This window comes from Callorhinus ursinus, unplaced genomic scaffold, assembly GCF_003265705.2.
Source record: "Callorhinus ursinus isolate GAN/ISIS: 27379988/994484 unplaced genomic scaffold, GSC_fseal_2.0 scaffold20, whole genome shotgun sequence".
Classification (NCBI taxonomy): Eukaryota; Metazoa; Chordata; class Mammalia; order Carnivora; family Otariidae; genus Callorhinus; species Callorhinus ursinus.
Window position 1 is genome coordinate 25,253,965 of NW_027397082.1, and position 12,368 is coordinate 25,266,332.

Below are 12,368 nucleotides of genomic sequence, written 5' to 3' on the forward strand. Positions count from 1 at the left end.
CGGAAGGTGACCTTATGTGGAAAGGGGATCTTTGCAGATGTAATTAACTAAGATGAAATCATACTGGATTTCATAATTTCATACTTCCTGTGGTCAGGAAGAGTCATCCTTGTAGATCCCCCCCTTGGCTGTGGTTCAGATTCGTGCCTGGGTCTCAGCAACAGGGCCCGCACACACAACCACCCACCCCTGGTAATGAGACAGCTTGCAGAGAAGGCTGTGCTTGGCAGGGCCTGAAGGGCCCCCTCATTCTTTGTGGAACACTTAGGGTGGCATTGTTGAATGCTGTGCAGCTTCCTGCCGCATAAAGGGGCGATTTCCTGCTCAAATAGCCTGCTGCCACTGTACAAAGATGCTGGCAGTCGCCATGACTCAGGCTGGCTTCCTCTGACCCATCCCTCAGCCTCAAGTCTGGAATGGCAGAAGGTATTTCCTAGAAGAAACTGGCTCTTTGTTGCCTGCAGTCTTTCGGAAGCATCCATTAAGAGCTTCATGAGGACTCGTACAGAGTCTGGCACGGCACTGTAAAGGGGTACAATGTACCCCTCCTTCTGCTTGCTGCCCTCCATAACCACCAACCCCACATGGAACAGTCCGCAGCAGGGAGGGAAGCCTTGCTTTGGCCCAGGATGAGCAAAGGGAGTTTGTCTTAGTTGTGTGTGGGAGGAGCCCTAGAGGCATCCCGCCCAGCCACTGCCCAGTTCAGAACAGGTTTGTAGCAGGGAGCCCTGACCTTCTGTGTTTCCCTGAGGCTGGAGGTCAGAGAGCACCTGCCAGCATCCAGGTGCTTCACCCGGCTGAAGAACCCAGGAAGGCAGGGCTGTGTCGCCTCGTTCGTTCTGTACACACCACGCCCCTGGGTAGGATCATGTGTGGTGCTGTCCAGAGCCAGCGTATTTCACCTGGGCCTTGAGGGAGTTGAGGAGCTCACCCAGTGAAGAATGGGAGGAGAGACATTCTAAGACCCTGGCGCCCCAAGATGGGTGGCAGGTAAGCCTTGCTTTTGAAGCCTCTTCAAAGATGGGGTAGACAAGACCCAGATTATCATGCAGAGGACAGAGGTAGCCCTACCTGCCTTCAGCCTCTCTGGGGTTTCCAGGTGTCCTGACAGAGGTGCTGAGGAACCAGGCAGACAGCCCCTCCTTCCCCCACAGCCTGGTGTTAGACCCTGTCTGGAGCCAGTGAGGTAGGGTGAAGACCTGGTCCTCATTTTAGCTCAGCTCCCAATAACCTCACAGGTCACCTCAGCTTTCCAGCCCTCAGTGGTCTTCTTCTCTGGACGCTGTGGTGAGGGGCACAGCTGACCGGGGCATCTCAGAGTCCCCTCTAGCCTAACACTCTGTGGGTCTGTGACTCCAAAGTGTAGACGCAGAGGGTGTCAGGTCAGCGGAGCAGAGGTTGAGGAACAGTGTGGGAAGTCACACTTGGGGAGTAGGCCATGGAAGGAGCCCACAAAGAACCAAGAAGGTTTAGTCAGCGTACCAGGAAGAGAGCTGCAGGACTCAAAGTGTGTATGGGTCCTGGTGCCCAAGGCCATGTTCGGTGGGGTGGGAAGACTCAGAAAAGGGCCCTGAGCTTTACCAGAGCATGGTTGACCTTTACAGACAGAAGTGGCTGGAGAGGCTGAGCGTGAATGAGGGGTGGTGAAGGGAGGGTTCACCCTGGGCGGAACTCCAAAGCAGTACATGGTGGGGGTTGGGGGGGCTTTTCTTTCCTTATGGTTGTCCCTTCCTCGACTCTGTGCCCCCCTCCCCCGTGCTGCCCACCGACTGCTGTGCCCCCACCCCTACATCATGCCTGCTCTCTGGGAAGTGTTCTAGTGTTCTGTGCTCCCACCAAAACTGATCCCTCAACAAAAGTTAAAAAAAAAAAAAAGATTAATTTATTGCATGTTCCTCTGTGCTTAGGTACCATATTGAAGGCTTGCATATAGATTAATTTTATCTTTACAATAACCCTGCAGTAAATACTATTATTTCTCCCTTCTTACAAATGAGAAAACTGAAACAGAAATTAAGAAACTTATTCAGACTCCCACAGCTCGAAATTGGGATTTGAACCTAGGCCACATGAGTCCAGAACCCAAGCTTTAAGAGCTGTGCTACACAGCAGACTGAACTAACTCACACTATGGTGTGAGTGACTGACAAATGTATCCGCATGGAAATTCAACCTCTTACATGCTTTTGCATCGTGAAGGAGGAGTTTCAGAATCCAAAGGTAGAGAGTGTGAGTGCTACTATTTTTTGGACAAGGTAGTTATTAGTCTTCTAGGATCTCTTAAATTATACTGCACAGATTACCAGGAGTTCACACTTTTTGTCTATTAAGACAAGAAAGTTGGTCAGTGAGTTTAAAAGAGTTTGTGAATAAAAGAAGGGGGAGACATGGTAAGCAGAATTTAGTGTTCTTTTTTTTTTTTTTAAGGAGAGAAAGATCTCTCCTTAAGGCAGAGGGAAGGCCCTGTGGGGAAGGATCCACTGGAGGTACTCAAGAGGGCAGGGGAGACACTTGGGGTGTTTCCAAAAAATCAGAAGGAAGTAGGCTTTCAGGTATTGGGAGGAGCTTCCCTCTGTCAATCAGAAAACCCCCCCCCCCCCGCCGAGTATGAAGGGCAGCTAAGGGGATAACCGAGGAGACAGATGTGTGTGGAAGTGACAGATGAGGTGGGCAGAGGGAGAGCATGAGACCGCCTAGGTGTACTTGGCAAGGAAACTGGAGATTCATTTCTCATCTTCTGTGAGGGTGGAGGGGCATTCGGGAACCAGGAGGCTCAAGCAGAAAGGAGGCAGTACGGAAACCTCAGGAGTAAATCTCTGTGGAAAAGACCGGCACTGGGAATGGTGGAGTCGAAGTCTCCTCTGCCAAGCTCCAGGTTCCCCCGCCCCCGAGATTTTCTCTCCCCTCCGTCCTAACCGCGGAAAGGCCCCTCGACCTCAGGCTGGGTCCTCAGATCAGAACTGGGTGATTTGGGGTGGGGTCTGACTGAGCCCTCTCCTCTCGCTCTCCCCTTCGTCTCTGGTGCCCTCTTGGTCACTTTGAATACGGCCTGAATGAGCGCCCTGAGGCACCATGAACACATTTTCCTAAACAAACTATATCTGAGTCCCAGCACATCCCAAGTAAGTGTCACCAAGAAGGAGCAGCCCCTTCCCGGGCCACCTCAGGAACACTGAAAACTGTGTCCAGGAAACCTGAGTTCAGACATTCACAGGGTGAGGGCCATCTCTGACAGGATTCCTTGTTGGTGTTTTAGGAGATGAGGAGGAAGATGGAGGTGATGAAGACAGGTTGGATGGTACAGCCAGGGGCCCTGGGCCCAGGGGGGCAAGTGGGATGGTGTCAGAGGCCCACCTTGCCCGGAGGCTCACAAAAGGAAAGAAGAGCCGGCGGATGCTGTCCAACAAGCCTCAGGACTTCCAGGTAGGAACAGCCCGCGGGCCCCACATTTTGGTTTTGCCACCATGTTGTTCACCTCTTGGCAATTGCAGTGCTGCTGGGAAGGACCTCTTGCTATGTGCAGCATCCCAACGAGCAAAACGGGACATCAGGGCGTAAACCCAAGAAGAAGAGCTGTTGCCTTCTGTTCTGCATTCAAGAGTAGATGGAGTCAAGCTGGATGAGGCTCTTCAGAGATAGAATTATACCCCTCCTTCCCTTTGGTGGTAGGAAAGAATAGAAGCACAGTAGTGCATCTCCATAGTTCTGGGTGCTTCCTTGGCAAGCAGCGGTGGAGTGAGTTAGTACATCCCAAGGCTCAGGCAGACCAGGTGGCAGGCTGGGCTCAGAGCAGCACCTCCCCAATTCTCCCCTAGCCCTGCTCTGCCCTTTTCCGGGCCAGCTCTGGACTGTTTCAACCCCCCTCCTGCTCTCGGTTTCTCCAACCCAACCCCATCTCCACCTTGGGAATGAGCAGGGGTCTACCCCCAGTTCATGCACACATGCCCTGGCCCGGTTTCAGCGATCCTTACAGGCAGACGGGCTGACCTGGCACCTGAGGATTCTCTGGCCCGGCGCTGGGAAAGGATCAGTAATGAGCCCCCTTCTGTGCTTGCAGATCCGTGTCCGAGTGATTGAGGGCCGCCAGTTAAGTGGCAACAACATCAGGCCTGTGGTCAAGGTCCATGTCTGTGGCCAGACACACCGAACAAGGATCAAGAGAGGGAACAACCCATTTTATGATGAGGTAAATGGGCGTGATACAGGTTTCTGCTCAGTGAGTCTGTTCTTTTTATTTATTTTTTTTAAAGATTTTATTTATTTATTTGACAGAGAGAGATAGCGAGAGCAGGAACACAAGCAGGGGGAGTGGGAGAGGGAGAGCAGGCTTCCCGCTGAGGAGGGAGCCCGATGTGGGACTCGATCCCAGGACCCTGGGATCATGACCTGAGCCGAAGGCAGACGCTTAACGACTGAGCCACCCAGGCGCCCCAAGTCTGTTCTATTTATACCCACCTTCCTGCCTTCTACCCTCCTGTCCCCTGTCCCACGTGGGAGGGGAACTCGTGGGCCAACATCTGGTAAGGACAATGCAGAGTTGCAGCGTTCAAGAGTCTGAGAAGCACTGGGTCTTGAAATCACACGGCCTGGTTCTCAGAGCTGCCGGTACCTGCCCTGACGGATCCTTGCTCCCCTAAGGGCGGAGCACGTGAAGTCACCCGCATCTGCCTTTGCTCTTTCTAATCAGCAGGATGTCTCTGAGGGATCACTAAGTAATTCCTGTGATCGCTTTGCTACTTTTAAAAAAAAGCACTGCCAGCACGTTTTCACAATTAAGACCCGTTGATGCTGGACCCTCATGAAAGAAAAAAAAAAATACCAAGTTCCAGTCACAGCTCTGAGGCGGATGTTACAATTTTCACAAGGACAGCAATGGCTGACTTTTTAAAGGTGTCAAAACCTACCTGGCTGTAAAAATAACATACATAAAAGGAAGCAATTAGGAGCCAAAAGGGTTTTCTTTTCCCTCCCACACTGAGAATACAATCCTTCTGCTGACCTCTTCTCTAACACTCCTCAAAAGCGCTGAACACCTTGGTAGTCACGTCAGGTACCACAAAACTCCACAATCAGGGCTGTGAGGAGAAATGAGGTTTGGGGAGGTTTCCGAGCCCAGCCTTGCTCTGCGGAGGAGACACATTTCTGAGATTCCTCAGGCTTGAGTCCCACGTCCTGTTCTCTGAGCCCAGGCCTTCCCTACCATGGTTTCCTGTCATCGTTCCTCTTGAGTTCCCAGCCCCGGCTCCAGCTTTTGTTTTTTTTCCTGCCGCTGCGCATAAAAGGAACTGGTTTCTTCTCTCTGGTGTCCCAGTTTCTCCCCCTTTGTTCAAGCTGGTCCTCCCTTTACAGAAGGCCCATCTTCTTCTCACTTGTCACTTCTCCTCCTTGGATGAGCTGCAGACAACAGGACACCACTAAGTCGTGTCAACGCAGACATGAGATGTGGGTGTGCGCCGGGGGAGGGGGCCACTTGAAGTGGACTTCGGGAAAGCCTGAGAAGGGTTCACTGGGGAGGAGACGACTTGACTGCAGGGAGGACAAGCTGCTGGGCGATTTGACACCTAAGGTGTGATGCATTTATCACGCAGGATGAATATTTACTCAGCTACGTTCTGAGGAGCACAGCAAGAATCTCCACCTTAGAATTTTCCCATCATAATGAATTTTTTTTTGAGATTAGATCTCTGGGCAAAAGGGAAGAATCAAATACCTGAGACTCTAAGCAGATCAGTTCAGGAATCAATAAAATTATTTACTAAAAAAAAATTCCTAGTTTACCTACATCTTCTTAACCAAGTGATTGAACTTGTTATCAGTAATGGGACAAACTGATGTGTGTGTCCTGATGTAATATAATAGAAGGATCAATATCATCTGTGTCATTTCTTGTCAGATGGCCAATTTGAATCTAATGGTGAGGAAATATTCACGCAAATCCAGATTATGGGATATTCTACAAGGCAACAGATCTTGATAGAAAAATAAATAAATAACAAAAATAGGCAGGAGCACAGTTCTATATAAAAGGAAACTAAAGCTGGGTGCCTGGGTGGCACAGTCAGGTAAGCGTCTGACTCGGTTTCAGCTCAGGTCATGATCTCAGGGTCCGTGAGATCGAGCCCCATGTGTGTGGTCTGGCTCCATGCTCAGCGCAGAGTCTGCTTGGGATTCTTTCCCTCTTGCTCTCCTCTTCCCTCTGCTCTCCCCGCTGCTCTTGCTTTCTCTCTCCCTCTCCCTCTAAAATTTTTAAAAAAAAAAAGAAGGAAACTAAAGAGACTCAACAACCAAATGTAGTATGATCCTTGAGTGGATCCTAGATGTTTTTTAAAAAGGTTAAAAAGAACTTTTTTCAGGAAAATTGTAGGGAACTCGACTCAACTTTCCAGGTCATGCAAGCCCCAGGCGCCCATTTGAGAGAGACTTGCAGCAGGAAGGATCTTTACGTCAGTTAGCTAGCATGTTTCTGGTCTCTTTCATTACATAAACGCTATAGTTGTTACATACCTCTTTTTCCTTTTTCCAACATGCCAAGGTGAGTTTGCCAAGAAGCTCATGCAGCTTAAGCTTCGTGGCCTTTTTGAGGGCCCTGCAATGCGTTCTCATGGTCAAACCTACTTTGGGGGTTATGTTTTGTCATTCTTTAGGAGGGTTCCCACATTGTAGCATTGGATCACACTAAACCTGAGTCCACCTCTGTTAACATTCAAACATTTTTCTCTTCCGTTTTGACAGTTATTTTTCTACAACATCCACATGACCCCTTCTGAACTGATGGATGAGATCATCAGCATTCGGGTAAGGGGGCTACAGAGAAGAAAGGTCGTGCTCTCTAACTGCCAGATAAAGCCAGGAAGCTTCTCATGGTTCTTCTTTCTTCCAGGTTTATAATTCCCATTCTTTGCGGGCAGATTGTCTGATGGGGGAATTTAAGGTGGGTGCCAACCATCTGTTTCGTTCAACTTAGATGGTCACTTTCGTAGTGAGGAGTCACGTTCCTGGCTAGGTATCAGGCTGTCCACCTTGATGACATCTTAAAGTTACGCGTGAGGGATTCACGCCATGGTCTTTGCTGAGGGCTGGCATGCCAAGAGGATATGTATGCCCCAAGGGCCACAAACCAGTCAAGTGTTCCCTGGCCTAGGTCTAGTCACCTTCTAAAGTGCAACACTTACTGTGCCTTAAGCAAATGCCGGGAAGCTGCCACCTCAGGGCGCTCCCAGAGTTGCAGCTGTGGATGGAAGCCAATGTGGTGCCACAATGGCAAGAAGCCCATCCCCCAGCTCCACTTACCAGTGGCCCCAGTGCCCCATCTACAAGGCCAATTATTGTAAATCTGAACAAGGAAAAGCAAGCCAAAACAGGAAAGAGAATCAGAGTGCTTTTCCAGGTAAGTCACATTGGAATCAAAGACAAATACTTGGTGGGTGCTTCCCAGCAATTCTACGTGGAATGGGCTGCCTCTCAAAGGAAGGGGCTCCCAGTCATTAGAAGTCCCAGAGAACGATCTGGATCAGGCATACGTGTGTTCATACCCTGTCTGCCACCAACTAGCCACATACCCACTGATCCCTAGTTTCCTTTGCAAAATGGAGTCATTGTGAAGACTAAGTGGGATAGAATATATAAAACGTCTAGTACAGTGCTTGGCACATTGAAGTGCCCAGTCGATGGTTATATTAACATTAGCATTAGCTGGAGGAGAAGGAAGAGGAATATTGGATAGGAAATTGGGCCAGGCGAATACCCATAGGGTGACCAAAGTCCGGGTTTGCCTGGGACTGAGGGATTTCACAGAACGTGAGACTTTCTGTGCTTGGGGAAAAGTTCCAAGCAAACCAGGACACATTGGTCATCCTATCCATGGTCCTTTCTAGCTCTAAGACTAGCTAGTTCATTCATTCGAAATGATTGATTGAGGGGAGGGTCTTTTGTATGCCACACATCAGGCAGGGCATTGGGGATACGAAGGGGGTAAGATGGAAATGTTGTTCTCAAAGAAATTGAAGTCTCGTCAAGAGCCTCATATTTAAATATAATAATGATGGTTTATTTGAAGTGACGAAACTGATTTTAAAATCTATTTGAGCTATTTTAAATTATCTTTTCCCAGATTGATGTTGGATTCATTTATGACGAACCTGGTAAGTAAGTAATGTTCTTTCTCCCCCATGAACTTGAAAATTCTGGGAATCAAGAAAATCTGAGGGAATCAAAAAAGGAATAAAAAAATTTTTTTTCTTCACTGAGGAGGGGAAAGGATACTTAGCAGGAATGAATAATAGTAGCTTAATGTGTATATCTTTTTTTAATCTAACGGTACTTATCCTAACATTCACAAGTAGGTAACCTCTCTGTTTTGTGATGGTATTTTGATCTTATCAAAATCAAATTATAAAACTAATAGAGCTTATTGAGTGACACCAGGGCGCGATTGGGGCTGGGGGCTGGTCAGTGCAAAGTAGGGGACATTAATATAGAGACTCATCTGGCAAACTTGGTGTCATTATGATACTTCAGAGGAAATGACTGTTTTTCTTGCAGCAGATGAAATCACAGACCTGTCAGCTTATCTTTAGGGTGTCTCTGTCCTTTTCATCCTTATTTTAGGTCACGCTGTCATGAGAAAATGGCTTCTCCTCAATGCCCCTGAAGATGCCAGCTCGGGTGCTAAAGGTTACATGAAAGTCAGCATGTTCATCCTGGGAACCGGAGATGAGCCTCCTGTGAGCCACCTCTGTTCTCTTACCTTTTACATTTTTTCACTAAAAAAGGGGACCAAGAGTTAAGCAAGGGCGCATCAGTCATTGTGAAAAGCAACACAGCTTCCAGTCAATAACCCCAACCTTCCAACTCCTCCTATTTTTTTGGAAGCTGTTCGTTTCTTCACGACGGAGCTATTCTTCTAGCTCCCTTGTTCTCCTTCCTGGTGTCCATGAGTGCATTTTTCATTCAGTAAAGATATGGGTGTTTTCAAGACTCCTCTGCATCATGTCACTTGCAGACTCAGGCATTGCTACCGAGAGGGACAGTTGTCCTTCTAGGAGGCTGGACAACAAATTGGGAGACAGGAAGTGCCCAAGAGAAATCGGAAAAACTTCAGGAACTGTCTCTCTCTTCCTCTCCTATTTAGTGCTCATAGAATTACAAAAGGTCGCGTTATTTTCTTGTGGTGTATCGACTGAAGAAACTTAGGAGCTTTGATTTTGCAGACCAATTTCGAGGTCAGATCCGTAGCCGAACTCCTAAGCCCGAAGCACAGGAAATCCCAATGGAAACAATTCCAGTTGGCTTCATTTGATAAGTGACAGTTTGGCTTCTTACACGCGCTGCTTCTCTCTGTCTCATTTGTCATCGTGTCTCCCCAACAGACTGAGAAGCGAGACCGTGATGACAGCGATGACGTGGAGAGTAATCTGTTACTCCCTGCTGGCATCGCCCTCCGGTGGGTGACCTTCTTGCTTAAAATCTACCGAGCGGAGGACATCCCCCAGAGTACGTATGGATTTCATCCTGCCCCCAGATGACCAGTTCTCTCCATGATCACAAGTGGTAACATCATACTCTGAATTGTGATTGGTGCTACCTGTTTTATGTTTTTCTTTCTGAAGGCCTCCAGGGGCTACTTTTCATTCGTTCTGGCCCCATGAAAGCTACCTGAGCAGATTGGTGGGACAGCCAGCTGGTGGTCACTGATCCATGTTCCTTATTAAGCCTTTGGCCCATCCTGCTCCGTCTCTTCTCTCCTACCCTCTTGTACATCTTCTCCTTTTTCTGGAGGGACACTGAAGAGAGGGCAGCAGGCAGAAATTCCAACTCTTTTCATCCCAAGGGAGATGAGGAAATTTTGGAAACAGATAAATGTGTTTGTTATTAAATTATTAAAAATGGCCGAGCAAAGGGTCGTTAAGTGCCAATAACTAGTAATCTGTCAACATTGTGTTATGAGGTACGTATAACAAGAGATTGGATGCACTTAAGAGAATCAATTACCGTGATTTAACTCATAGAGACTAGTCCAGACGCTCCTGGGTCCTTGCCAGGGACCCAGCGTCCTTCTGCCCTGCCCAGCCTGTCTGCTTCCTGCATGGGACCCCTCTCCCAGTCCCCAGGATGCAGCAACTCTGCCTAGAGGCAGCAACTCTGCCTAGAGGCCATGGATCTCTTCAGGATTTGCTACTTTCCCTGGGTACCCGCTCCCTCTCTTGTTTAACACCCTATAACGCTTCGCTCGTCTCTCCTCAGAAATTGAGGTAAATATATTAAACCTCACATTATACCTCCTACGCGGATCGGTTTAATTGACCCCATTCACTTCTGAATTTGTTAAAACAGAGAGAGATGCTGTTTATAGTTGCTTAAATGTGTTATTTATGATTATGTTATTTGTGATTATTCTAAAGTTCCATGAATTTCTCTGAAAAAAATCAGACTAGGCTTGTATCATTTTGACCTACAGCTTCCTGAAACCAGGCTGAGTTTTTGAATTGCCTCTTACCCTATCTGGATGGACTGTCTTTATTCTACTTTTTCCCTCAACAAATGACTGATTTTCATTTAATAATTTATTACTTTATTTTCCAAGATGCTCATGTTTGTTTGTTTGTTTTGGTTTGGGTTTCTATGGACTCTGTGGGGAGAACACCTTTCTTTTGCTTCTAAGACAAGATTTCTGCAGTACACTTTTGAGAACAATTCTTGTTGCAACTGTCTTCGTGTATAGGAGAAAAACTTTAATTTTGCTGAGTGATTTCTATCCTTTTAAGAAAATCAGATTTCATTTCTGCTGTGTGACGTGTTGCTTTCCAGTGGATGATGCCTTCTCACAGACGGTAAAGGAAATATTTGGAGGCAATGCAGATAAAAAAAACCTAGTGGATCCTTTTGTAGAAGTTTCCTTTGCTGGAAAAAAGGTTTGTATGTGATCTAAATGCAGACGCCTCTAGAAATAAATATTTAAACCACTATGCTTTCCTTGGAGTGAATTCCTGTTTACTCTTTGTTAAAGTAGCCCCCTGATGATTTGGGAAGTCTGCACGAACGTAAATTATCTGAGTCAGAACATGCAGACTTCTCCACGGGTTTATTTTGGAGTGGAAAATATGCAGGATTCAAATTAGAAAATTTGATCTTTTGAAAGAATAGAACGTGAAAACTATCACTGAATTACTTGGATTATTTCTCAGATCCAAGCATTGTCTTAATCTAAGGCAAGCTCCCTCACTGGCAACAATGATCCCTGGTAAATAAATGTAGAATATAGGCCCCAACGCCCAGCTGCCCACTCCCTTCATGCTTCTCACTTCCGAGGCCCCAGTGAACTGCCGAAACTGGATAGCAGGCAGGGGGGCCCCATCCCAGTCCGCTGGGAAGAGCCAGGGATACTTGGTACAGACACATCTGTAAATACCAGTTTTACCTACTAAGATGGTCAAAGATGGGAGAGTGGGATTCTGTAGTAGAATAACAATGCACCATGGACAGCTGGAGGCATGAAGAACTAGCATCTTCTGTATAGTTGAACCATTTAGTTATGAACGCGAGATTTGGCAAACCACACACCTAAGGACCAAGTGTCATTTCCTAGGAGAGTCGGTGGTGGGGGGAGGGGTGGAGAATCTCAGTTCTGGAGTGAGATTTAAATTCAGACTTTAGCCCACTCCAGAGGCAGTTAAGGCAAATTCCTTAATCTCTCAGTGTCAATTTCCTGAACTATAAATCAGGATAATAATACTCTCATAGGATTGTTGATAAGGGTTAATTCATTAGAGAAGTAATTATTGTGAGCCTACTAAATACCAATACTGCCCCATATGCTGGGGATAGAGAAGTCAGCAAGACAGTCATGGCTTTCCTGGGGCTTCCTTTGTAGTAGAAGCGACAGCAGTTAACAAGCAGACAAGTAATTCCATGATTTCAGATAGTGTCCAGTCCTATGCAGAAAACAGAGCAGGGGACAAGAAGTGATTGGTACAAACGGACCAATGGAGGAGTGGGTTTTCGCTAAGTTATTAGATGGGATACCTTTGAGGAAGTGACATTGGAGCAGAGGTCTGGATGATGTGAGGTCTGGGTGGGGGGCAGGGGCTTCCAGGCAGAGAGAAGAGCAGATATAAAGGCCCCAAGAGGAAGACACATTTGCAGTGAAAGAATCTCCATGTGGCTGTAGGGCACTGAGCCAGGCGAAGTGAAGAGATGAAATCAGAGAGATTTGGGGTGGGGGGAGATGGGCAGGCTGGGTTTTATCAGCCAGAGTAGGGTCTAGACTTTATTCTGAGCGTGCTTGGAGAGCTCACTGAGACTGCTACACAGGGGGTGCCGTGAAAGTAAGGAGGCGGGAGAGGGCTCATGCGTCAGAAGCCAACAGCAGG

The 12,368-nt window shown here is 47.5% G+C and overlaps 1 protein-coding gene across 4 annotated transcripts in view; it reads left to right on the top strand.

Moving 5' to 3' along the window:
* Positions 1 to 12,368, top strand: part of MYOF (myoferlin) — a 151,309-nt gene that overhangs the window by 54,669 nt on the left and 84,272 nt on the right. For all 4 annotated transcript variants that reach the window (XM_073904436.1, XM_025880474.2, XM_073904435.1 and 1 more), the window contains exons 6-13: positions 3,257 to 3,423; positions 4,058 to 4,186; positions 6,733 to 6,795; positions 6,881 to 6,931; positions 8,111 to 8,141; positions 8,608 to 8,723; positions 9,369 to 9,492; positions 10,807 to 10,910. In XM_073904436.1, coding sequence (XP_073760537.1) covers positions 3,257 to 3,423; positions 4,058 to 4,186; positions 6,733 to 6,795; positions 6,881 to 6,931; positions 8,111 to 8,141; positions 8,608 to 8,723; positions 9,369 to 9,492; positions 10,807 to 10,910 — 785 coding nt within the window. The remainder of the gene's footprint in view (positions 1 to 3,256; positions 3,424 to 4,057; positions 4,187 to 6,732; positions 6,796 to 6,880; positions 6,932 to 8,110; positions 8,142 to 8,607; positions 8,724 to 9,368; positions 9,493 to 10,806; positions 10,911 to 12,368) is intronic.